A 26,702-nucleotide genomic window follows, 5' to 3' on the forward strand; every position below is an offset into this window, starting at 1 on the left:
AGAATAAGGTACCCAACCTTATCCATGTACTATAGATTATTTTGACTATTTACTTGAACCTGATCCACCTTTATGTCTCCACATAAAGTTCAAGTACTTATCCAATAGTCAAGGGACTTTTAGGTTTATTGGATTTCTATTCAAGAATTAGATCTATTCAATAACACCTTTATTGAATTTTTTAGAATAAACTCTATTGTTTACATACCACGAGTATTAGGACATAAAACCCAACAAACTCCCACTTGAACTAAAACTCTAGTGGTAACTTATACATCCGATATATAAGACTGAGTTTCTGAGTTTTATAGAGAAATGCAATAAACTAGGGCATCCCATACCTATCTTTTACCATTCGGTATCCCGATATTTCTCCCACTTGCTCTAGGTTTACTAGTATTCCTAGTCCTACTAGGTAATTCTCAAACACTGTAGTGGAGAGAATTTATTGTAAATATTTTAGTATATAATAGGCTTTAGATAAAACTATAAGCGAATTGCATCTTAATCTCAATAATGGCCAGGAAGCACACTTTCCTCCCACTACATTGAGGTACTCTCAACTCTTTGAGCAAGATGCATCTGACCTGTCTCAATAACTCTTTGTTAACAGTTAGACCTAGAAATCTTTAAATTTTCTATACTTTGATCTAGCCATTTAGATATCCAAATATCTATAAATGGCATTTAACAATTTGATTCTCAACAGAGGTTGCTAGAATAAACATACTTTTTGAAAATGAACATTTCATTTATCACAAATATATACAATTTGTTCTTTACAAGTTTTAACAATTAAAACCAAGTAGCAACTTCTCCCACTGGATTAGCTGAGCAAATGGTCCCAGGGTCAAGTTAGTCTAGTTACCTTTTCTCTGCTCTCTTCTCACAAGATATTGAGGGCAGTGTCTCCTCCAGTGCCCTTCTTCGTTGCAGTGGAAATATTTCCCTTTGCAGCGCTATCCTTGCCTTTCAATCCAGTAGGCTTCTTCTTCTCTTTCCCTTTGCCTTTCTTCACAAGAATACTCTTATTCTTTGAAGAAAAAGCAACTTCAGGCTTGGAGGACATTCCTCACTTCTCAGCAGTAGTAACATTTACTTCTGGCACCAGACCCTTTGTTCTAAACATTATTTGGTAAGCCAATAGTTCATTCAGCAAAGAAGTCAAATTTTATTCATTAATGCATTCAAAATTGTAGAAAACTCTTCAGAAGAGATTCTAGAATAAAACCAACTTGACTTCTCTCATGATAGCGCCGTTTACTTTTGTCATACTAAAGTGGACCATCATGTCCATGACATGTTCACAAACATTGGTGCCCACTTTGATGCGACTGTTGTAAACGTGCTTAATGGCATCCCTCGCAGAGATTCCATAATCTCTTTGGCAGTACTCATATCCTCATGCTTCTTTTGTCAACACATCAGATAAGCTGGCGAGGATATACACACAGGTTATATCATTAGCCTTGACTCATCTGTCATATACATCTCGAACATTACGGTTTGTGTTAGAGCTAGGAATGGGAAGACAGTCCTCAGTTAAGACAAACTGCAAATTGTCTATCACAAGTATTATTTTCAAATTTGATTTATGATTCACATAATTATCCCCAATAAATTTATCTGTTGCCAACACTTGTATTAATGGACTTGTCATTCTGAAATTTTATATCCAATCAAGTTTTAGAAATTTTAATAATTTACCCAAGATTATTTTTTTGCAACGATACTACATCAAGACATTCTTGACTAAATACTACATCCAGAATAACTCATATTCCGATAGTCATTTAGGTACCACTTTTGGTTAGACATTATTAACACTTAATAATTCTGTAAGTGTAGACCCGCCATTTTCGGACGTCAGAGGCCACGAATGACCAAAGAAATCTTATCCATTTCTGGAGCTTGAATTGTTCCACATCTTATGTTACAATCTTCCGAGGGGATAGCCGTCGTTAAACGACTAGCAAAGGGCCACCTAAAGCTAACCAGCAGGCGCAACATAGGAATCTCACATTCCAAACTAATGGAGGAGATCGCAAGATATATTTTTTACTAGTTTATTGTTTTGTACTAGTTTATTGTACATCTCACTTCGCTTTAGGACAAGTGGAAGATTGTTGGGGTTGATACCCTAAAGTCTCGTGTCCTGTAGTTTGTAAACAGTATGTACGAACTCTTGTGTTGTTAATATATGATACTTACTTCACATCTTGTTTTTTTTGCTTGGTCACTTGTTTTATTTTCTTTACCACAAACCAATAAACATAAAATCCCTAGTTATCTGTATGTGACTCAAGCATGTATGTGGTGACATACAAGTGGATCATGTCTTGAGTGATAACTAAAATGGTCTGTAGTATATGAATATAGGAGGGAAACCTTATCCTGGTAATGCTACGGATGCGGCTCGCTTTGTGGAATGGGCACAAGTGTTGTGACTTGTCATAGATGGTCTGATCCTGATCATTTGTGTTGAGGACATGCTAGCGGGGGCATCCTATACAAAGAGTTTGTATAAGACCTGACCACGAAGTGTTAACGTCTCGTTGTATAACACCGTTCATGATAGAGACTTCACTTCACTACGATGACCATCGAGAACATGACCTCAATCCTGAGTGAGTTGTTAACTCTTGCCATTGAGGGTGATTCCTTGATTTGTATGGGTACGAGTGGCCAAGTCACCGATTCAAACCTACTATTTTGGGGGTTCGTCTGATTTGGGAGTTGGGAACTCAGCTACACAAGATGGAATTCACTCTTTCCCTGAGGCAGAGGTAAGTAGATAGATAGCTCCCTTAAGGGCTGATTTCGGGGCTTGAACGATGTGGCACCACACACCTTCTCTTGGCCTGAGAGGTGTTCACACATAGTTGGACTATGTTGTATTATTCATTAGAGAAATCAGTGGTACTTAAGGAGTGAGATGTAACTACAGGGGCAAAACGGTAATTTGGTCCAACTGTACTTAGGAACATCTTTGAAGGGTCATCGTACTTTGGATTGGTTATATCCGATGGACACAGAAATATATCTGTGGTAAGAAGAGTTCAGCTATTGGTCTTTAGTGGAATGCCTGACAGTTAACGGATGGTAGATCTCGTGGCTAAAGAGTTTAGTCAGCTATTTACGGACCGTTGGAGCTTCGAGCCATAGGTTCATTAGGTCCCCTAGGTAGCTTGTATAAAGTCGAGAACCAGTGTTTGGGTTAATTTGAAATGTTCAAATTGACAAGAGGAAGTTTAATTATATGATATAATTGGCTAAAAGTATGAGATACATTATTTTGGAAAAAATTAGATATAAATATGATTTATATCAAGTAGAGGAGAAAATACTATAGTAGATATGTGATATCAAACTATAGGATAAAAATATAATATGTATATTTATTAATTAATTAGTTGATTAATTATATGATAATTAATCCAAAATTTACATACGGACGTGGGTTAGTGGGATTCGTCGGTTATTGTAACCGATGAATTAAAATGAAAAATGTTTTCATTTTCAATCGCCCCGTCGTCAGATCATCCAAAAAAAATCGAGTGCGTGTTGGTGAAAATCTAAACGATTGCTTATGTAAAATGAGAGCCTATAAGATAGTCCTCTTCGTCTAGACGATTGTCCACCTCGTGCCTAAACAATCGCACGTTATTTCCTACATGATCGCACAGCTTCTTTAAACGGTCGTATAGTGTGCCGATTTTGTTAAACGATCGGATATCTTTTCCTAAACGATCGTTTAGTAAAATCTACACGATCGTGTAGCTTCTCCTAAACGATAAGCATTCTGCTATGCGATAGNCTTTTCCTAAACGATCGTTTAGTAAAATCTACACGATCGTGTAGCTTCTCCTAAACGATAAGCATTCTGCTATGCGATAGCATCTTCTTCCCTCCCATTTTCTTATTGTCCCCACAGCGTTCGTGTTCGTGCGGTTTTTCATGCTACTGTTTTTGATGTTGCTATTGGCCGTTGGTAGATCGCTTGGAGGGTTCCACTGCTTTGAGTGTTGAAGTTTGAAGAACGTCTTCAACTAGTATGGCACTCTTTCTCTCGTATGAATGTATAATTTTTTATTTCGGTCACTGTGAAATTGGAGCGATCCGAACGTGCTCATGGAACTCTTCGGTAAGAGATCCTTCAATTTGATTATACATGATATGATTAAACTGGTCAATTATATAGATATAGTTGACATGATGTATGAGATACATTAATTGGAGGAGAAAAGGATTAGAGTTTGTATGTTGCATATGATGTGATATTAAAACTATAGGTTATAAATATAATATGATTATATTTATTTTTTAAATAAATAATTTTGAGATAATTTTTGGTGGTTTTTCTCGATAACCGTACATGATAGTGGGAGGTTACATTCAATTTTGGTAACTAAAAGATAACATGAAAATAGTTTTTATTTTGCAAAAAGATCAGACAATCGCTTCACGAATAGTACACTGCCCATCGTCTAGCTAACGAGAGCAGACAAGATAGCTCAAGTTTTCCTAAACGATCGTGTACACGCGCAGTTTTCCTAAACGGTCGTATAGCCTTTTCTGATCGATCGTGCGCGAGATTTATTTTACCTAAACGATCGTGCTCCCTTTGCTAAATGATCAAGCACCTATCTATACTATAGACTCCAAATCTCTCTCACTTGCTTGGTCGTTGTAAACAATCATAGTTTCCTACTAACCTCCACCAAATCCAACAGAGCCCACTCGTCCTGGATTCTCACTTCGATAATATCGAGTTTACTGACTGGTGGTGTCCTCCTTGCTGCCATTTCGTGTAGAAGACCATCCGGTGGTGAGCGACAACGAGATTTGGTGGACGATAGCCTTGATGTGCACAACGATAGCGAGAGTTGCTTTTCCTTGATGAGAGTGAGATGTAATGAGAAGTAGAGTTCTTCAAGAGGTATGCCTCTTATTCCTTTGTATTTAAGTTTTAAAAGCATGTCGTAATTTGTTAGTAGATTCATAACTTGTTGTATGTTTGTGAATGCGGTATTTCCATCATAATGAATTTGAAACGATCTTGTTTCCACTCATAGGTATTCTTTGATAAGAATTCCATCAACCGAGTGGTGGTGTCGAGTTTTCTTCGAGGGCCGAGGATCGAGTTTTACTCGATTGTGATCGAGTATTTGCCAGTTCGTGCTATTTACTGGGTTTGATCATTATGTTTGTGTTGTTGGACGCATTCGAGTTTGATCGAGGAAATACTAGAAGAAAGGGTTCTTCAAAGGTATGTTTACTCAATCTTTTACTTTTTAACTTAGAAGCATGTTGTAATTTACCTTTGATGCATAACTATTCTGTTTGATTGTAAATGTTCTTATTCTTTCACAATGGAGTTTGGAACGATCTGCTTCCACTCACTCGTTCTCTAGATTTAGAGTTCATTCAACTTCTACGGCTCACAGACGTCATGAAGGATCGGATTAAGCTCATGTACTGTCTAGTCCAAGGAATGTCCATCAACGTCGTCAAGTCATTAGGTCTTTGATCCATCGTTGTAGACGGTGTTCCACCACTAGTAGCTTCGAACACCCTAGCTTTATTACTAAGTTGTGTCATAGGTCTGGGGTGGAGATTTCCAACAACGAAGAGAGGATGAGGCGTCGGGCCACCATCTGTAGGTCTTCAGTTGCCGCCTTTTGTGGGCGAGGTACAGAAGGGCATAATTTAGACAATGAAGAGGAGGACAAAGATGTCCCAGCGGTAGAGTAGCTTATTGATGTTGTTCCTTAGGGCCAGTATGAGATTCTGGTGGCAGAGGAATCCTACGGGGAGGAGGCTCTGAGGATAGCCACTGAAGTGCTTAGGGTGGCCACTGAGTCACTTCGGGTGAGTCGCGAGGTTGCATGTCGGGCGAGGCGAATGGAAAGGACGTTGAACTTCATTTCTGACAAAAACTGCCTCTAGTACGACAGTATTGGATTCCAAAGAGATCCGGACTCTCCTGGCTAGTTTTCTTTTCCCTTTTTATTTTATTTTTATTTTTACTTTTCTTTTTCTTTTCCTTTTTTGTTATTTTTCTTTTTAGTTTTTCTTTCTTTTAGTTTTGCTAACTTCTTGTTTGTTTTATAGGTTGTCTGTTGTAGTTTTTCTTTTATTTTTCTCTTTTTGTAAGCCTCTCTAGAGCCTAATCAAGCGAGAAGGAGATGCCCGACTACCACCATCCTATGCACGCATCATTTTCAGGGGAGGTTTTCTGTTCCCTTGTCTTTGTTTTTATTGAGCTTTATTTAAAATACATTGGGGACAATGTATTACTTTAAGTTGGGAGTGGGGTATCTGTTGGGTAATTTTTATATTAGCTTGGGGTCCTTGAGCGTTGTGCTCGGACAATGTTATGTGCTTGATTACCTTGTTAACTTGTTTGCTCTGTTGTTATCATGATAGTTTATGACACACTCTTCCTGTAATAAAATTTGCATGAAAGAACGTTAGGAAAACATGATCATGATTTTAGCCCAATTTAAGAAAAAAATCTTATCTCTCAAGCATCTTTCAGTCATTGCTTTTGCAAAATTAGTATCTTTCATGCTTAAAATTGGATTATCTTGTTTGTATTTCTGTTGTCACCCAGAAAGGTCCACTATTGACTTAGGAGTAACCACACTTGTTTTAGAGCAGAACTAGACAAAATGGATAAAATAGGGCCTACCGTGAGCTAAAAAAAAAAAAGAGAAAAGGAAAAGAAAGAAAAGCAAATTAGTTGCAATTCTAAAAAAAAAATAAAAAAAGAGAGAGGAGAAAAATGCATAAAAAAGACATTTTTCAACGTGCCTGCAATATATATATAGTGCATTCGTGAGTGTGTGTACATGGATAGAGGTGAAAAGAGCTACCTTCGCCGTGTCTAGTTAGGGCCCGCGAGAAAAGAGTGATAGGTTCCCGACGGTGCGTGTGAAAGCTAGCCCTCTAGGTAAAATAAATGCCCTTTATGTTTTATGTGTGTGTTTAGGCACTCTTGTTTTAGTGTTGCCCTCTTTTTTGCAAGTGTGGTATGTCCGAGGTTGAAAATCGAACCAGAGTAGGGGAAAATGGGATGAGGACCTTTTAAAACTCGTTCGGGATGTGCAAGCTTAACTAGCAAAACTCTAGGCTCCCTCATGCATGAATAGATTAAGAACCATTCTTAAACTTATGCTTCATTGATCGTTCATAATTGATTTTCGTTCTTAATTTCAAATTTCATTCGGTTTGACTGTTGAGATTGGAGTAACAACATTGTGAATTAAGCTAGCATATCTTTGATTGATTTATATTATATTTTGTGTGTGTCTACTTTGCTCGAGACGAGCAAGAATTAAGTTGGGGGTACTTGATAACTCTTAAAAAAGCTATTATTCCTAGCTTAATTCGGGCTCATTATCGAATTTTACGTGTTTATTTCCCTATTTAGTAGGTATTGAGCAACCAAGGAGTAGAATTGGCAACTTGCAGCTGATTGGGGTTAATTTAAAGGAAATTGAAGGTGATTTGAGCATCCAGACTTTAAAGGAGTCAAAAAGATAGAAATGCACCTGCTTCAGCGTCACCACGCTCATGGTTTGGCTTAGCCTGACGCTCGTCCAACGCTGTAAGACAGAATAGGTAGCGTTGTAATGCTACCCATCAGCGTTGCAACGCTACGAGATTTAATGAACAGGGAGTCTCGCGCGCATGCAAGTGAGCGTGAGTGCAACATTGGACTTTTTCACCCTAACGCTCTTGGCCAGCTGCCTTAGCGTTACGACACTGTCCCATTTTCTATAAATAATCTCCTTCGATTTTAAGTCAATTTATCTAAAAATTGTATTGAATCTCAATGAAGGACAATGAACGACCAAAACTTCTTCCTTTTCCTTTATGTTTTCAGTATCACTAGGATAGTTTTTCATTTTATTTTGGATTATGAATGTATATTTGGACGTATCTCGTTGGTTTTTCTATGAATCGATGAGGTAATTCTTTATTTAGTTCTTAGATCGAACAGTTTGGGTAATTCAATGATTTTTTTGTCCAGCTTTGCGTTCCAATTAAGAATTGTGTTTTCTTTGAATCTTGCTTCATTTCGATTTGCTTTTGTGTGTTGGATTGACACACCTATCATGATTGTATATCTTTGCTAGTTAAATTCAAGCTCGCATGTATCCTTGTAATCGTCCATGCTTTGAGTTTACCCTTGTAGCATCGATTAGATGAGCATGCTTAGGTATATAGGCTGGTCTTGATTCTTTCCATTGCATGTTTAACCTATATTTAAAGAATAAATTGATTATTTGAAAAAGGCTTTTCCTGACCCATAATCAACATAGTTGAATCCTAAATCTTAATGCATGTGTTTCTAGTTCTTTATGGCTACTAAGGACCAATTTTATCTAGGAGCATGTAGGTTAGTTAGGGCATAGTCTTTCCAGCCTTAATTATGAATTAGGACGCTTGATTGGTTTCGAATTAATTGATTGTCGGCCTTTGTAGAGATTAGTTAATTCACATCAATTGAGTAGCTATACGTGAATAATTCGAAGACATGATCCTTTGGTGGAAAATAATTATTTAAATTACATAGAATTATTACTTGATCCGAGAACTAGATGAGTCAACTACCGTCTCATTTATCCCTAGCAATTTATCTTTCTTGCATTTTTTTCAAATTTCAATCAAAAACCAAAATCCCGTTTTTACTGTTTTTCCAAAGTCAATTTTAATTTAAAAGAAATTAATTCAATGCTTCTTTGTGGTTTGATCCCACACTTACCACTGTTGCTATGCTTTAGTAGTAATAAGAGTAGTTCGGTATATACAATTTTTTTTTTGATCAAGTTTGAAGCTTATTAACAATGTAAGTTTCAGGTCTGTCAATAAGCTCGGATCTTAGGTTAATGGATTATTGCATAATTGATATATCAATCAACCATTGATTCAACTAATATAAAACTACAAGGCTTTGGGGCATACACCCCAACAGGATCGACGTCGCATAACCCTCAATTCGTTTCTCCTCACTTCCAGCCAAACCTAAATTGACAAATGTACAATACCAATGGGAGACCACATGCATGGCACACTCCACACTCTAAAAATTGGTATCACTTGTTATCCTCAATATTAAGGTTACTATTACTATTGTACTTATTACTATTATTATTAAAAGATGTACATTATGTACACTTAAACAATCCCATAAGTTAATCTATAAAGGTGAACTCTGAGTAATTTTAACGAACGTTTGTAAAACCGATCCTTTAAAAAGATAAGAACCCATTATAAAAATACGATTTAAGGATCACCCGAGAATTAATCAAAATAAGTCACTCAAAGTGGCCACATGCTCGACCCAAAATACAAAAGGTGCACATCTTGAGGGAGAGCACCAACAAGTCCATAAAAGACTTAGAATGAGCTAGAACACTCAAACTACCACAATTTTAATCCCGAATTGAAACCTTGGCCTGCCAACGAGAAAAACCATCGAGTCTCAACAGATGAGTATAGGGACTAATGTTATAGGTGATTCAGATCGACAAAAGGTTGAAGGTCAAGATCGAACCAAGAGAGTTATCTAGCTTAGGAAATGGACTTGAGATTGGTTAACGACTATGAAGCACAGATATTTCATGTGAGACAAAGAATCCGTATCAGAGACGTATCAGATACTGATACTTCCAGATACTTTTCAGATACATATCTGACACGCAATTTGACGTATCTATTTTTATGCGTACTTTTTTTAAAAGAAAAAAGACAAGCAACTCATCTAATCTTTCCCAATTTAAAACTAGGCAACCTATTTAAAAAGCTCACTATTTGAGTCCAAAACTAAAAGGAAAAAAAAAAATAAATAACGTACCAAACCCTAGACTAGAATCATCTAATCTCCATCTTCACATTTGAGTTCCCACAAAGTCTACCAAAATATAAACCATTTGGATATCTTCAACAATTCAATGAAGAAGTTCTTCGTTTATCTTTATATTTCTCCCTTTAATCTTTTTCTTCTTCTTCTTTGCAATATGAGTCACTTTTATATTGCATGTTATTATCTATTGTACTTTAACATCTTAGATGTTGCTTTTTTATATTGTATTTCAGTATTTGTATTCTATTTTGTTCTATTGTTTCTAACTTGTATATTAAATTTATCTATATCCTAGATTTTTTTTAAAGAAAAAGAAAATGTATTTTCAAAGTATCAGTATCTTCGTTTTTTAGAAATATATATATTAAAAAAAAATATAAAAAATGACGCATCCTTAGACGTATCCGTATTTTAGTTTTTTTTAAAAAAAATTGACGAATCGCCGTATCCAATCGTAGCCGTGTCATATAGCCGTATCTGTGTCTGTGCTTCATAAGTTAACGAGCAGACCCAGGAAAATTCTATATAAATAAAGAGAAGATAAGTTGGGCTCAAAAGAGCCTACTTGGCCCTTTTTGGCCTTGGTGGGCCTTGAGAGGCCAAGGACTGCATCAACCCAGAGGCCGAAGTTGTGGCCATAAAATCTTTTATAATAAGGTCGATCCGGATCAACCCTCTTCGTTAGAACATCCTCAGTTGGCCGTTCCCAAGCCCTAAGTGTCCGATTTCAAAGTAGGAGAAGGAAATAGATCTGCTTCTCCAATTGGGATAAGGAAGACCTCTAGGACTTAACTATAAATAGAGCATGGTAGCGGCATGCAAGGTAAGCTCACTTCCTCTCTAAAACTACCTACCATGACATTTGTGCGAAGTACTGACTTAAGCATCAGAGTGTGTGGTAAGCACCACATTGGTGTGTTACCTTTTTATTGTCTTACGGGTAATTTCTTCTCCTAAAATACAAATTCTTTGTTGAAGACACGTGAAAATCAGGTGAGTTTCCTTGGCAGGATTTTGCCATCAACAAACACAAATTTCGTACGGTTGGATCATTTAAAAAATCTAATCAGGACAAAGAAATCAGTTTCAAGAGTAGCTAAGCTTTTGTTAATATTTTTGTCAAGTACCCATTTTAGTATTTAATCCTCCATTGGATTAAAGCCCATTGTTCCTGAGTCCTACTTTCCTGCTAGATACTAGGCTCGGCCCAAATAGAGTTTTCCGAAGAAGCCCAAAAACAAGAAGCCCAATCTGAATAGCAGTCTCAGGCCCAAATAGTTTCCTGAGGAAGCCCACTATTCGGGAGTCACTCGCCGAACGCCAGTCTTCTCCAGAAGAACGTCGTCTTCCGTCGTTGTATTCTCTGAGAACTCGGAACGGAACGACAGAAATTAATATACTTTCGATTGAATCAAACATGGAATTCACTTCTGTTTAATCTGCAGCAGTCCACCGGACCAACTCTGTTACCGTCTTCCTTTTGATCCCTAGGGTAAGTTCGTACATTCTCGAAGAAATTTACGTTGTGCCCTAGCTGCTTGAATTAGCCATTGATTTCTGCCTAGGGTAACTCTTCTTAGAAATTAGTTCGATAACACCTAATCTGCCTATGATTTCTGCACTTAACTGCTTGAATTAGCTATTGATTGCGTATCAAGGATGTTCTAAATCCTCGTAATCTTCAGAAGCAGAGAAATCTGGATTGATTTGTTCTAGAAATTCTTGAATTCTTTGTTTGGCTACAAGTAACAATGTAAAAGGTTGTAAAGGAAGAGAGATGGCCATGGCTCTCTCCCTTGATTTACAGGACTTTATTCTCCGGGCAAGAGTGTTGAAACTGTATAGACAGGCTCTAAGAACTGCTCGCAAAGCTCCTGTTCATGCTCGAGGTGAAGCTTTATGCATTTTTTTTTTCTCATCGCGATTCTTCAAATTTCATATAATTGGATTAGGTGTTTATATTGGGTGAGATGAGAATGTGTGTTTTGAAACAGAGGAATTGAAGCATACGATGAGACAAGAAATGGAGAACAACCGGAACTGCAATGAGAGACAGAAAATAAGATATCTGGTGAGTGAAGGAATAGAGAGATTGAAGCGTTTAGATGAGATGTTGGATATGCAGGGTCATTCATAAACACAGCTACTTCTTCTATGATCTTGATCCTGGGCAGTTCTTAAGTTTTTTCATCATCTTCATCACTCAGTCACTGATTATCGATACATGGATCATTTTAAATTTCTGGTATTTTTGTATGATTTTGATAGTCAGGTCGAGGTTTTTTTTTTTTTTTTTGTTCCTTTTGTGGATTATGAATCCGTAATTATAAATGTTGTCTGATTTTATGTTTAGAGTGTGTTTTGGGAGTGATTTTGGAATAGAAAAATTAGAAAAAAAATCACTTTCTCGAATATTGATGTTTGGAAAATGCTGAAATTGATTTTTCAATAATTTGTTGAGAGATAATTGCATGGGACTGATTAACTAGGACTAAAATTTTCCCTCATTGCGACCATTGTAATATTGAACTTGCCACTCTATTTAAGAATAATTTTCTAATTGAAAAATATCATTTTTAATAATTCAATAATTCTAAAATCACTTTTAAAATCAACCATAATACTTCCAAATCAAAACGCTTGCAACAATATTAATTTCACAAAACCAAGTATTTTATATTTTATTCCTTTGTCAAATTTAAATGTTTTTGCACCGTTAAAATGAATATTAAGGTCTATTTGTCTTGCTGATATAGGATGAGTTTAGAGTAGAATGACAATTCTGGGTATTATTTATAATAATTCATTCTGTTCCAGAGTTTTATTTTCATATCATGTGTTCCAACACTCCTCTGATTACTTGTAATCCTAATTATATCACAGCCTCCCAAACAGTCCATTATTGTGTAGCGCCGTTTCCATACGAGAATAGAAAAAACATACTCTGAAAAATAGATAATAACTTTAAAAGGGTAATTATTCATCCATTATAGTTAGCATTTGTAATTAAACATCCAATATAATTAACTCATCCTGAGTTTGCAGAGTTCTCTCGAACAGACAATCATAGGCTTGCTAGCAAATTATAGGCACCTAGTCTCGGTACCTTTTGATTTCTGATTTTGCTGTAAAGATCCAGACGAGTTGCTTCAAGCCAATTCCTCAGTCGATTCATTTTTAGGATCTCAAAATTATCCCTGCTTCATAAGTAATCAAATTAATAGCTTAATAATTGGATAAACTTGCAAAATGAAACTAGCACAATGACCCAAAGAATGTGAGATGCCTCTGTTGTGCATCGATTCATATCGATGAAACCATTTCCAACTACTATAACTACCTGTCTCGAAGCTTTTGCGAATGCAAATACAAGTTCGAACGTAAAAGAAGTCAGCTAATCTACACGGACCGTGATGTGAATCCTCTCTCAACCATCTTATCCACCAATTCCTCGTGCTTCTTCAACTGTCCTGCCTTTCTTAGCTGTTCCAAAACCATCTTATACAAAGACATGCTGGGTTTTAAGCATTTCTCCTCAATCATTTCCCTGAAGAACTTGTATGCATTGTTCCAATGCCCCATCCCACAATATAACGATATCAGTTCTCGATATGTATTCACATTAGGCTCGACTTCTTCCTCATCCATCTCCTTCTTCAACTTGAAAATCATATCAGCAGATTTTGACTCAGCAAACATTCGCATCAATATATTGTATGTCACTGTATTTGGCTTGCAACCTACCTCCTTCATCTTAGCAAACATCCGATGTGCACCATTTACATCCCGCGACTTTGCAATACACCTAAATATAGGGTTGAAAGTCGACGCATTCGGGGTGCAGCCTTTCTTAGCCATTGAGTTGAGAACCTTTATAGCCTCTCCAAGATTGTCATCCCTGCAATGAGTCTCTATGAGGAAGTTATAAGTAACAATATCAGCAGCACAACCCAATCTCTTCATTTGGTTATACACTTGCAAAACCTTCTCTGTTCTACCAGCTTTCACATGAACTCTTATAAGATTGTTAAATGTAACTGAGTTGGGATTGCAACCAGCATCAATCATCTCAGAGAAAACATCATGGGCGCGAGTAATTTGACCAGATCTACACAATGCATCAATCACAATGCTATAAGTATAAACATTGGGGCTAATACCTGCCATCTTCATCTCTTTAAATACCCTTTCAGCCCCTGAGATATCACCTGCTCGACACCATCCATGAACTAAGCTAGTGTACACAACAACATCAGGTTCGAATTTATGTTTTAAACTATCAAAAAAGGATTGGGCTTCAGTTGCCCTTCTCTTCTTGCAAAGAATGCTGATAACAATGGAGAAAGCAATCTTGTCAGGATTGCAGCCATAGTCCTCCATGCGATTAAACGCATGAACAGCCTCCGCCGTCAATCCAGCCCTCACATACCGCCGCACAAGAATCGAGAAAGTCTCAACAGTAATTTCTACATTTCTAGCTTTCATTAGATCAATCAAATACCACGCTAATCCGAATTGTCTTACCTTACCGGCAAGGTCAATCATCTCGATGTATGGATGTGTAGAGTGCTCGAAACCCTCTACCGCCGTCGCCCAGTTGAAGAACGCGAGGGCTTGAAGAAAAGGAATGCCATGACGGACGGCACCAGATTTCTCGACGACGTAACGAACGACAGCCGGAGAGATGGAATGGAGGGCTGCGATTTGGGACAGGTCGTTGGAAAGAGAGGAAATGGTGAAATTAGGGCAAGGTGGAGTGTGATCGGGATTGGGATTTCTTCGGTAGTACTCCTTGATTAGGGCGTGGTATTTGTTGGCAGCCTGGATTTGCTCCGGCGAGAGGACAGGTTTCGAGGCATTTTGAGGAGAGTCGCTGGCGGGCTCGTCTTGAAGGGAAGACTCTGAAATTGAAGGGCAGGATGAGAAGGAACGGTGATTCTGAATTCGCTGCGACAGAGATGACAGAAAGGAAGGAAGATTAGGCTTAGATTTGATCAAAGCCATTAATGGAATCTTCTCCGATGAAGTTTTTGGTCAGCTCCGGTAGCAGAGTCGAAGGTTTTTGGAGGGTTTAGCAGAAGCCACACACTACTGCCGTATAGAGTTCCACTTCATACAAAATTTGGTTGAATTGTAATATTTAAACCCCTAAGTAAATTAAAATTTTATTTAATACCTACTAGCCCTAACTAAATTAAAAATGTTTTTATTATAAATATTATAAAAACAAATAGATGCCGTGTCTAAAAAACCACATATCATTTTTCATGTTATTTATATGTCTTATAATAATTCACGTCACATTCTAGTTGCCACTTTATCTATAAATAATGCACATTGGTGAGAATAAGAAGAAAATTTTATATATTTTCTATTTCCATTAAATCATATTTTCTAATCCTATTGTTCTTATTTCCATAAAATTATAATTTTAGTTATTTTTAATTTAGTTATTTATTAGTTTAGTTATATTATTAGTATTATTTCCATTTTGCTCCATATGCTCCTAAATTTCACAAAATGTTATGAGTACGAGCTCATGTTGCTTCCATCATTAAAGGTAGGTCGATTTTTTTTCTCTTTATTATAATTAATAAATTAAATCTTATTTTGCATATTTAGTACTGGAGGAGAAATTTCGGACCAACCAAGGACTACCACGTCATTTGCTAAATTAATGACGAAATTTTGAAATCGTCAAATTTGTGACCAATTAGGAGTTGACATGTGCCCCAAATTGAAGTTGAAGACAAATTTCGATGATGACACGGTTTCATCATGACCGTTGAATTGGATAAAATTAACTCGGTCCAATTTAATAATATTATTATTTGGGTTAAAGTCTCTAAACCCAAAAATATGTTGAATTTGACTCAAATGTCAAATCAAATCTAAATCCAACTAATTGGGACTAAGAGTTAGGCCCATGGGTCAACCAAGACCAAGCCCATGAAGCCCACCTGAGAACTCTATAAATAGAGAAGTTCTCTTCATTTGTTGGGGATCAGCAATTCTACACTACAGAGAGCTTTGAGGGAATTTTCTACAATCAAAGAACTCCTTGACTCCTGAAGTTTACCACGCTTGAAGACTGAAGTCCTTTGGAAATACAAACATTCTAAAGACTGAAATCCTTTGAAGATACAAATATTTTGACCACGCTTGAAGACTAAAATCCTTTGAAGATACAAGCATTTTGAAGACCGAAGTCCTTTGAAGATACAAGCATTCTGAAGACCGAAGTCCTTTGAAGATACAAGCATTCTGAAGACCGAAGTCCTTTGAAGATACAAACATTCTAAAGACCGAAGTCCTTTGAAGATACAAGNAGTCCTTTGAAGATACAAGCATTCTGAAGACCGAAGTCCTTTGAAGATACAAACATTCTAAAGACCGAAGTCCTTTGAAGATACAAGCATTCTGACCACGCTTGAAGACTGAAGTTCTTTAAAGATACAAGCATTCTTCCAATACTCGAAGCTCAAGAACATCCACATGCCCCGCTTCTATACATCAAGCGTATGTATTCAACCGAGAGAGAATCAAAGAATCAAGTATTAGAGATCGAACCACATCGCATCAAATCAACATCAACATCAACACTAACTCAAGTTCAACTCCATGAAACAAGTTTCTTCGGAAGCCTCATGCGAGCACTAATCATCCAAGAAGATTAACAAGCCCAAAGGCTGATCGTCCAAGAAGATCATCAAGTCCAAAAGCCGATCATCTAAGAAGATCATCAAACAGGCTAATCATCCAAGAAGATCAATAAGGCCAAAGGCCGATCATCCAAGAAGATCAACAAGCCCAAAGACCAATCATCCAAGAAGATCAACAAGCTCAAAGGCCGATCATCCAAGAAGATCATCAAGCCTAAAGGTCGATCATCCAAGAAGATCAATAAACCCAAAGACCGATAAGAGTGATTGTCCAAGAAGATCAACAAACCCAAAGGTCGATCATCCAAGAAGATCATCAAGCCCAAAGGCCAATCATCCAAGAAGTTCAACAAGCCTAAAAGGCAATCATCCAAGAAGATCATCAAGCCCAAAGGCTGATCATCCAAGAAGATTAACAAGCCCAAAGGCCGATAATTCAAGAAGATTAACAAGCCCAAAGGCCGATCATTGAAGAAGATCAATAAGCCCAAAGGCCGATCGTCCAAGAAGATCATCAAGCTCAAAGGCCGATCATTTAGGAAGATCAACCAGCTTAAAGATTATAGTTTATTTTGGAAGCATCAAAATATTATGTATTAGATATTGTTCTTACTTTCCACAAAATTAATACAAATACAAAGTTGAAGTTTCACAAAATAAATTTCTCTCGAAATCTCATGCGAACAAATTGGCACGCCCAGTGGGACCTCTCTACCTCTCATCTCTCTCGTCATCCAAGTCGACAAATATACAAATGGCACCAAAGAAAGCTTCATCCAAAGCTACCGTCACAAGCAACACTTACATAAGCTCTGTCATCACAGAGGAAATCTAGGACCAACAGATGGAATCTTCTAAAGGCGGGATCGCCATCAGAGAAAATCCCTTGTTCAACAACCATGCTTCTGCTAATGATCTATCAAAGAAAGAATCACATTTTGATGTAGTGATTGTCATGATGACTAACGTAACGGCTGAGTCGACCATGGCAGAGATAGAGATAAAGATAAATCGCCTGATGAAAGGAATAGAAGAGCGAGATCATTAAATCTCTGCTTTTTGGATGAAATACAGGCTTGAGAAACTGCTGAGTCGAGTCAATCTCCAGCTACGAAAGCCAATGACAAAGGAAAGATTGTCTTACAGGAAGACCAACCGCAACAATCTACCTCTGTTGCCACCCCGTCAATTCAATAGCTGCAGGATATGATTACAAACTCCATAAGGGCTCAGTACGGAAGATCATCACAGTCCTCCTTTATGTACTCCAAGCCGTACAGTAAGAGAATCGACAACTTGAGAATGCCAGCTGGGTATTACCTCCAAAGTTCCAGCAGTTCGATGGAAAGGGCAATCCAAAACAACATGTTGCATACTTCATTGAAACCTACAAAAATGCAAGAACCAGAGGAGACCAGCTAGTCAAGCATGTTTGTCCGTACCTTGAAAGAAAATGCTTTTGATTGGTATACTGATTTGGAGCCAGAAGTGATTGACTATTGGGAACAGCTAGAAAGGGAGTTCCTGAACTGCTTCTACAGTACAAGGCACACTGTTAGCATGATGGAATTGACAAATACCAAACAGTGAAAGGGAGAGACAATCATCGATTACATCAACCAATGGAGAGCTTTGATTTTGGATTGCAAAGATAGACTCACTGAATTATCTACAGTGGAGATGTGCACTCAAGGCATGCATTGGGAGCTTCTATACATCCTACAAGGGATAAAACCTCGTACGTTTGAGAAGTTGGTAACATGCGCTTATGATATGGAGCTGAGCATCACCAACAAGAGAATTAAAGATTTCCTAGCCTCTGAAGGGAGAAAATACAAGAATGAATCCAAGGGCACTGAAAAGATCGTGGATAGTACCACAAAAGAATCTATGGTCGTTCAAGTTACCCCGCTAAAATTTTTCTCCAAAGGAAAAAAAACAAAATTTGAAAGAAGGCACGATGAGGGCGAGAAGCGTCGTCCAACCCTTAAAGAAAGATAAGAGAAGGTTTATCCATTCCTTGACTCTGATGTGGCAGATATGTTGGAGCAATTGCTAGAGAAGCAACTTATTCAGCTGTCGGAATACAAGCGGTCAGAACAAGTAGGAAAAGTAGATGATCCTAACTACTGCAAGTATCATCAGGTCGTTAGTCACCAGTTGAAAGGTGCTTCGTGCTGAAGGAACGAATTCTGAAGTTGGCTTGTGAAAAGAAGATTGAGCTAGATTTGGATGAAGTAGCTCAGACAAATCATACTACAGTAGCGCCGACTTCAAGTGTTCCAACACTGTCTGTGTTCCATGCTTAAAGACAAAGCTTGATCCAGTTCGAAGCCTTCGAGTCTAAAGTTGTCTGGTTCCAGCAAGAGATTCAAATAGAAAATTTCAAAAAGAAAGATAAGATCGTTGAAGATGACAACGAATGATGGATAGTTATGACTTGTTGAAAAAGAAGACAACCAAACTCCACCCAAAAAGAGTCGCGTTCCTATCGAAGCTATAGAAGAAGGAACAAGACTCACAAAAAAAAGGCAAAAAAATGACATGGAAGCCTAAGCCTGCTAAGAAAGAAGACAAGGACTTCCTTTAATTTCGACGACCGATAACTTTGGCAGAATTTCTCCCAAGAAGCTTTCTTAATAATCATCCAGAGAAAGTATCAGAAATTATTGCATGTCATACTGTTGGCATAGTGGAAGTCGACAACAATCATATAACTGTTGAAGAAGTCAACGACTCAGAAGAAATGAAGTAAAGAACTTTTGTCTTCGATCGTATTAAGCTTTCAAGTGCTCGATCTTCAGTCTTTCAAAGATTGAGTATGGCCACGGTAGGAGAAGAAGACCAATGTCCAACAACTACTTCTACTCGAACTTCAGCCTTCAAAAGGCTAAGTATATCCACATCAAAGAATGATCGACATAAATAACTTTAGCATCTGCTTTTGATCGTCTCAAGATAACAAGCAATCAACCTAAAGGAAGGATGAAAATCTTGAAGGCGACATCATTCTACTAAGAAAAAACGGCGAAAAGATTCACAGTCATGTCCTTTCACGAATGAAAAGGAAATTTTTTATTGACATAAGTACAGAAGGTTCTTTGATAGTGAGCCAAAGCTCATCATATTGACGAATCCTACAAATGAAGAGGATGATCAAAACCATGATGAAATAAAAGCTTATGAAGTTTAAATGAAGAAGCTCCTCATCGCAAGAGCCTAAACTGCATGATGCTCCTAGCCCGCATGAGCTTAAAATGTGAACGCCCCCTCCCAAAAAAAAAATCTTTGTACAAACTACGTTACAACTTGATCCCTGTCATTATTAAAGGTACGCAGGCAACTTAGAGAAATTTAAGTTCAGTTGTGTATTAAAAAACATTCTTTTTGAACTACATTATGATTTGATCCCTATCATTATGAAGGGTAGTAGGTAGCTTGAAAGAAACTTCAAGTTCAGTCCAGTTAAAAAAATCTTGAACTACGTCATGATTTGATCCCTTTCTTTAAGGGTGTGAGGGCAACTTAAAGAAATTTAAGTTTAGTTCATCAGAAAGGGTACCACAAGCACCTAAGTATGATACTACAAGATTGATGTTGATTGTCCCTGTAAAAGAATGACACTTCAGATTGAAGATGTTCATCTCTATTGGGGGCAACATAACAGATTGAAGAAGTACATCCCTCGTAAGGAGCTAGCACAGTAAATAAAAGGCACACACTTGGAATACACTTCATTTCCTCTTCGAAATCAAACTTGGATGCTCTTCCATCTTCAAGTTCAGAGGTTTCATCGATGTTTCATCTTCATGCTCAAGTCTGGAGGCTTTGCAATGCCATCTTCATGCTCAAAGTCGCGAAGTCGAGCTCAATGCGAAGATTCATTGATGCTTCGTCAAATTCAAGTGCGGAGGATTTGCCAATGCTTCAAGCTCAAGTGCGGAGGATGCATCGATGCTTTGTCAAGCTCAAATGCAGAGGACTTATCGATATTTCTAACTTAAATGCAGAGGATTCACCGATTCTTCGAGCTCAAGTGCAGAGGATTCGTCGATGCTTTGTCAAACTTAAATGCGGAGGATTTGCTAATGCTTTGTCAAACTCAAACGCGAAAGTCTCATCGATGCTTCTTCATCTTCAAGTTCAGAGGGTCCATCGATGCTGCTCCATTTTCAAGTTCAAGATCGGCGTGTATGGCCCCACTTCCATCTCAAGTTCAAGATCGGCGTGCATGGCCCCACTTCTATCTTCAAGTTCAAGATCCATGTGCATGGCTCTGCTTCTATCTTCAAGTTTAAGATTGGTGTGCATGGTTCCACTTCCATCTTCAAGTTCAAGGTCGGTGTGCATGGCTTTGCTCCATCTTCAGTTCAAGATCGGTGTGCATGGCTTCGCTCCATATTCGAGTTCAAGATCGGTATGCATGGCTCTATTTCCATCTTCAAGCTTAAGATTGGTGTGCATGGCTCCACTTCCATCTTCAAGTTAAGTTGGTGCGCATGGCTCCGCTCCATCTTCAAGTTCAAGGTCGGTTGCATGGCTTCGTCCATATTCAAGTTCAAGGTCGGGTGCACGACTCCACTCAATCTTCAAGTTTATGGTCGGTATGCGTGCTTGCTTCGCCTTCAAAGTCTAGCATGGTCCGCTTCGCCTCCAAAAGTTTGGCATGGCCGCTTCGTCTCCAAAGTCTGACGTGGCCCACTGTCTCCCAAATTCTGGCGTGGCCCGCTTCGTTCCAAAGTCCTGGCGGACTCGCTTCTTCTCCAAAGTCTGACACGACTCGCTTCGTCTCCAATAGTCTGGCGTGACTCGTTTTCTCTTCACAAGTCAGGCGTAGCTTCACTTCGTCTTCACAAGTCAAGGCACGACTTCGATTCATTCTTCAATAACCAAGGCGTGGACTTCGCTTCATCTTCAATAATCAAGCGTGACTGTCGCTTTCATCATCACAAGTCAAGGCGCAATCCTTCGCTTCCATCTTCAATAAGTCAAGGCGCGACTTCGCTTCATCTTCATTAAGTCAAGGCGCGACTATTTTCGCTTCATCTTCCAAGAATGATCATAGTGGACTGTCCAGCCCACATAGGGGCTGTGACTAGCAGGGTCAGATCGTTATTGGCAAAGCTGACGACTTACCCTACAGGTTACACAATCCCACATAGGGGTCTGTGTTAGCAGAAGATCAGATCACTATTGGCAAGAGCTGACGACCATACCCTGGCAGCTACATAGTTCGCCCACATAGCGGGCTGGTGTCATAGCAACAAGTCAGATCGTTATTTAGTGGGAGCTGAACCACCCCTACTAGAAGCCTAACACAGTCACCCACATAGGGGTCGTGCTGCATAGCAGAGTCAGATTGTGTTGGCAGAGCTGATAAACCACCCTTATAGGCCACACAGTCCCCCACATATGGGGTTCGTGTCTAGCATTGAGTCAGATCGTTTTTGGTGTGAGCTGACGACCAACCTCTACAGGCTACATAGTCGCCCACATAGAGGGTCGTGTTCTAGTAGGAGTTTAGATCGTTGTTGACGCGTGTGCTGACTGACCACGCCCTGCAAGCTATATAGCACCTCACATAGGGGCCGTGTCTAGCAAGAGATCAGAATCATTGTTTGGCGAGCTAACAACCACCCCTGCAGGCTACATCAGTCACCCACAATAGGGGCCCCCATACGTGAGGTTCAATGGCGACACTTTGTGTCACCCTAGGAGTGACCTCCATTCGGAAAGTGTTTTGGCATGAGAGTAATTTCAAGGTGAATAAGGGGAAGTTGTTCATTGTAAAAAATAAATATGTGATATACTTGATTTCACAACTCTCGCATCCCTAGAAAGTACACTATGAGATTCCAAGACGCTCCATGTCTCCCTAAGGAGTGACCTCCATTCGTGAAAGTGTTGTATGGCGTGTAAGATCAAGGTGAATAGGAGAAAATGTTCATATTAAAATTATGGGTTAAAATCAGTTGTTCAATAGAGGGTTAGTGGGACCTTAAGGTGCAAGATGATTTATGAGGAGGTAAAACGGTAATTTGACCCAGTTTGTAAAGACGAACCGACCGGTGAGGATTCGACGTATCTGATTATGGTCGTAATATGGAAGAAATATATCTATAGTTGAAGAGAGTGCAATTATCAAGCTATAGTGGCTGTGCCTTGATAAGTTAAACAAATAATAATTAATTTGGTTTAAAGTGTCTAACTGATGTATATTAACAAGCAGTGGAGTCAAGATCGTTGGTGGCGGAGCTGATTTTTTGCCGACCACCCCTACAGCTACACAGTCACCCACATAGGGGCCGTGTCTAAGCAAGGATCAGATCATCTGTTGGTGGAGCTGACGACCACCCCTGCAGGCTACACAATCACCCACATAGGGGCCGTGTCTAGTATAAGTCAGATCATTGTTGGCGGAGGTGACGACCACCCCTGTAGGCTACATAGTCACCCACATAGAGGCCTTGTCTAGCAGGAGTCAGATTGTTGTTGGTGAATCACCCCTAAGGCTACACAATCACCCACATAAGGGCCTATCTAGCAGGAGTCAGATCGTTGTTGGCGGAGCTAACGACCACCCCTGCAGGCTACACAATCGCCCACATAGGGGCTGTGTCTAGCATGAGTCAGATCGTGCTGGCGGAGCTGATAGTTGCACGTCGAATGTCCCGGCTAATATATGTGCATATATATATATATAAGAAAAAAAAAACCATCTTTTGTGCAAAGATAGGAAGAAGTAGGGGAAATAACAAAGTGCAGGTTGCTGATAGTTCTAACTCCCGTAAAAAAAAGGGCAAGGGGGCAAGTTAGTAAAAAAAAAATAATAATAAAAGGAAAAAAGAAAAAAATGAAAAAGAAAAGGAAAGAAAAGAAAAAAAAAGAAAAGAAATGAAATTTTGTTGAAAAAAAAAAGAAAAGAAAAAAAGAAAAAAAGAGAGAAAAAAAGGGGGAAGTTTTTTTTTTCCTCTACCTTTGACTGCTTGGGATGAAAATACAGAAGGTTTTGAGCCAGGGACTCCACTGAATCTAGAATTCAATAAGAAAATCATAGATTTTATTGGTTACAAAAAAAAATCTTTTTTTTAACCACCCAAATCTTATCTTTGATAATTTTTTTTTTGTTCCTCATTTTTTAAAACTTTTGGTCCGACACCGAACCTTTTTATTAATCGCATTTTAGCCCGAATTAAATTAAATTCGAGATGAAACTTATTCTTTTATTTTTAAATTTGAGATTCCTGAGTTTATCCCCAAAATCAAATTAAGTGGGACAAAGCTCAATTTTTTTTTTTCTTTCCGGAAATTTGGCAATATTCCAAATTTCTTTCTTAAAAACCAAAATTTTAAGTTTTCATCTCCAAATTAAATTAAATTGGGGTGAAACTTTAACTTCTATTTTTAACTTAAAAAAATTGCTAAGTTTTATCCTAAAATCAAATTAAATGGGGATAAAGCTCAAAGTTTTGTTTTGTTTTGTTTTTTTGTTTTTTTTTTTTTTAAATTTGGCCATATTCTAAATTTCTTTCTTGAAACCAAAATATTAAAGTTTTCATCTCCAAATTAAATTAAATTTAGGATGAAACTTAAATTTCATTTTAAATTCAAAATTTTTAAGTTTCATCTTCAAGTCAAATTAATTTAGAATGAAAACTGAATTTTCCTTTTTGTTTAAAAAAAAGAAAAGAAAAAAAGAAAATTTGAGAATTCCTACTTTATCTCTCCAAATCAATTCAAGTCTGAGATAAAGGTTGAGATTTTTCTTAATGTAAAATTTTTGTTCAGTACCCTATTACAAATTTTAGTTAAACTCGTCACAACTCATGGTTTAATTAAATTGGGAGTATCGAAGTCAAGACCGAATTACTTGCATCTCGATGTCGATTTTATCTTTTTCGAGATTCATCCACCCACATCTGTGCACAAATCTCGACAAGGGGCATTTGTTGGAGGAGAAATTTTGGACCAACCACGGACCGCCACTTCATTTGCTAAGTTAATGACAAAATTCCGAAATCATCAAATTTGTAACCAATTAGGAGTTGACATGTGCCCCAAATTGAGGTTGAAGACAAATTTCGATGATGCCACGTGGTTTCATCATGACCGTTGAATTGGATAAAATTAACTTGGTCCAATTTAATAATATTATTATTTGGGTTAAAGTCTCTAAACCCAAAAATATGTTGAATTTTACTCAAATGTCAAATCAAACCCAAATCCAACTAATTGGACTCAAGAGTCAGGTCCATGAGTCAATCAAGTCCAAGCCTATGAAGCCCATCTGAGAACTTTATAAATAGAGAAGTTCTCTTCATTTGTTGGGGGTCAACAATTCAGAGCTTTGAGGGAATTCTCTACAATCAAAAGATGTTTTGACTCCTAAAGCTGACCACGTTTGAAGACTGAAGTCCTTTGGAGATACAAACATTCTGAAGACTGAAGTCCATACAAATATTCTGACCACGCTTGAAGACTGAAGTCCTTTGAAGATACAAGCATTCTGACCACGCTTGAAGATTGAAGTTCTTTAAAGATACCAGTATTCTTCCAAGACTCGAAGCTCAAGAACATCCACATGCCCCGTTTCTACACATCAAGCATATGTATTCAACCGAGAGAGAATCAGAGGATCAAGTACTAGAGATCGAACCACATCGCACCAAATCAACATCAATATCAACACCAACTCAAGTTCAACTCCATGAAACAAGTTTCTTTGGAAGCCTCGTGCGAGCACTAATCATCCAAGAAGACCAACAAGCCTAAAGATCGATCGTTCAAGAAGATCATCAAGCCCAAAAGTTGATCATCTAAGAAGATCATCAATCCCAAAAGCCGATCATCCAAGAAGATCATCAAACCCAAAGGCCGTTTATTCAAGAAGATCAACAAGCCCAAAAACCAATCGTCCAAGAAGATCAACAAGCCCAAAGGTCGATCATCCAAGAAGATCATTAAGCTAAAAGGCCGATCATCTAAGAAGATCATCAAGCCCAAAGGCCGATCATCTAAGAAGATCATCAAGCCCAAAGGTCAATCATCTAAGAAGATCATCAAGCCCAAAGGCCGATCACCCAAGAAGATCATCAAGCCCAAAGGTCGATCATCGAAGAAGATCAACAAGTCCAAAGGCCGATCATCCAAGAAGATCAATAAGCCCAAAGGCCGATCATCCAAGAAGTTTAATAAGCCCAAAGGCCAATCATCCAAGATGATTAAAAAGTCCAAAGGCTGATCATCAAAGAAGATCAATAAGCCCAAAGGCCGATCGTCCAAGAAGATCATCAAGCTCAAAGGCCGATCATCCAAAAAGATCAACAAGCCCAAAGGCCGATCATTCAAGAAGATCAACCAACTTAAAGACTATAATTTATTTTGGAAGCATCAAAATATTATGTATTAAAGATTGTACTCACTTTCTACAAAATTAATACAAATATAAAGTTCAAGTTCCATGAAATAAATTTCTCTCAAAATCTCGTGCGAACAAGTACATATGAAATTTATAATATAAATACAATATTTTTTGATAGTGTTGCCATGAAAAAACTTACAAAATTAGAATTAGCAGCCCTTGACATTAGTGACAATAATTATTTGTCATGGGTGCTCGATGCCGAAATTCACCTGGATGCTATGAACTTGGGAGAAACAATTAAAGAAGGAAATACGACATCCAAACAAGACAAAGTAAAAGCTATGATTTTCCTTCGTCATCATCTCCATGAGAGATTAAAAATGGAGTATCTTACAATAAACGATCCTCGTATTTTGTGAAAAAATTTGAAAGAAATGTATGATCATCAAAAGACAGTTATTCTTCCTAAAGCCCATTATGAGTAGATGCATTTGAGGCTACAAGATTTTAAATCATTTAGTGACAATTCCACATTATTTAAAATCAGTTCAAAATTGTTGTTATGTGGAGAAAAAATTATTGATGCTGATATGTTAGAGAAGACATTTTCTACATTTCATGTCTCGAATATGCTCTTGTAGCAGCAATATCGAGAGAAAAGTTTTAAACAATATTCTTACTTAATTTCACGTCTTCTTGTGGCCGAACAAAATATCGAGTTATTGATGAAAAATCATGAATCTCGACTAACTAGGACGACACCATTCCCTGAAGTGAATGTTATGAATTTTAGTAATAATCG

The 26,702-nt window shown here is 37.9% G+C and overlaps 2 protein-coding genes across 4 annotated transcripts; one reads left to right on the forward strand and one right to left on the reverse strand.

Moving 5' to 3' along the window:
- Positions 1-11,191: 11,191 nt before the first annotated feature.
- On the forward strand, positions 11,192-12,341 carry LOC120069952. 3 transcript variants are annotated; one of them, XM_039021797.1, is made up of 3 exons: positions 11,192-11,366; positions 11,635-11,763; positions 11,869-12,341. In XM_039021797.1, the coding sequence occupies exons 2-3, from the start codon at positions 11,652-11,654 to the stop codon at positions 12,009-12,011; spliced, it is 255 nt and encodes an 84-aa protein (XP_038877725.1). In that variant the 5' UTR covers positions 11,192-11,366; positions 11,635-11,651; the 3' UTR covers positions 12,012-12,341. The 3 variants fall into 3 exon arrangements, with proteins under 3 accessions (XP_038877725.1, XP_038877726.1, XP_038877724.1); XM_039021798.1 differs by having other exon boundaries at positions 11,648-11,763; XM_039021796.1 differs by having other exon boundaries at positions 11,194-11,366; positions 11,644-11,763.
- A 496-nt stretch (positions 12,342-12,837) lies between these two features.
- On the reverse strand, positions 12,838-15,005 carry LOC120069951 (pentatricopeptide repeat-containing protein At1g20300, mitochondrial). The gene is made up of 2 exons (XM_039021795.1): positions 13,215-15,005; positions 12,838-13,071 (listed from the first exon to the last, which is right to left on the reverse strand). Exon 1 carries the CDS (start codon positions 14,876-14,878, stop codon positions 13,274-13,276), a length of 1,605 nt encoding a protein of 534 aa, XP_038877723.1. The 5' UTR covers positions 14,879-15,005; the 3' UTR covers positions 12,838-13,071; positions 13,215-13,273.
- Between the last annotated feature and the right edge of the window lie 11,697 nt (positions 15,006-26,702).

The sequence above is a fragment of the Benincasa hispida genome, unplaced genomic scaffold (genome assembly GCF_009727055.1).
Source record: "Benincasa hispida cultivar B227 unplaced genomic scaffold, ASM972705v1 Contig704, whole genome shotgun sequence".
Lineage (NCBI taxonomy): Eukaryota > Viridiplantae > Streptophyta > Magnoliopsida > Cucurbitales > Cucurbitaceae > Benincasa > Benincasa hispida.

Bases quoted from the DNA above. Each gene is read 5' to 3' on its own strand.
- LOC120069952 (XM_039021797.1), top strand. From the start codon at position 11,652: ATGGCCATGGCTCTCTCCCTTGATTTACAGGACTTTATTCTCCGGGCA. The intron at 11,764-11,868 runs GTGAAGCTTTAT...GTTTTGAAACAG, and splicing joins AGCTCCTGTTCATGCTCGAG to AGGAATTGAAGCATACGATG.
- LOC120069951 (XM_039021795.1), bottom strand. From the start codon at position 14,878: ATGGCTTTGATCAAATCTAAGCCTAATCTTCCTTCCTTTCTGTCATCT.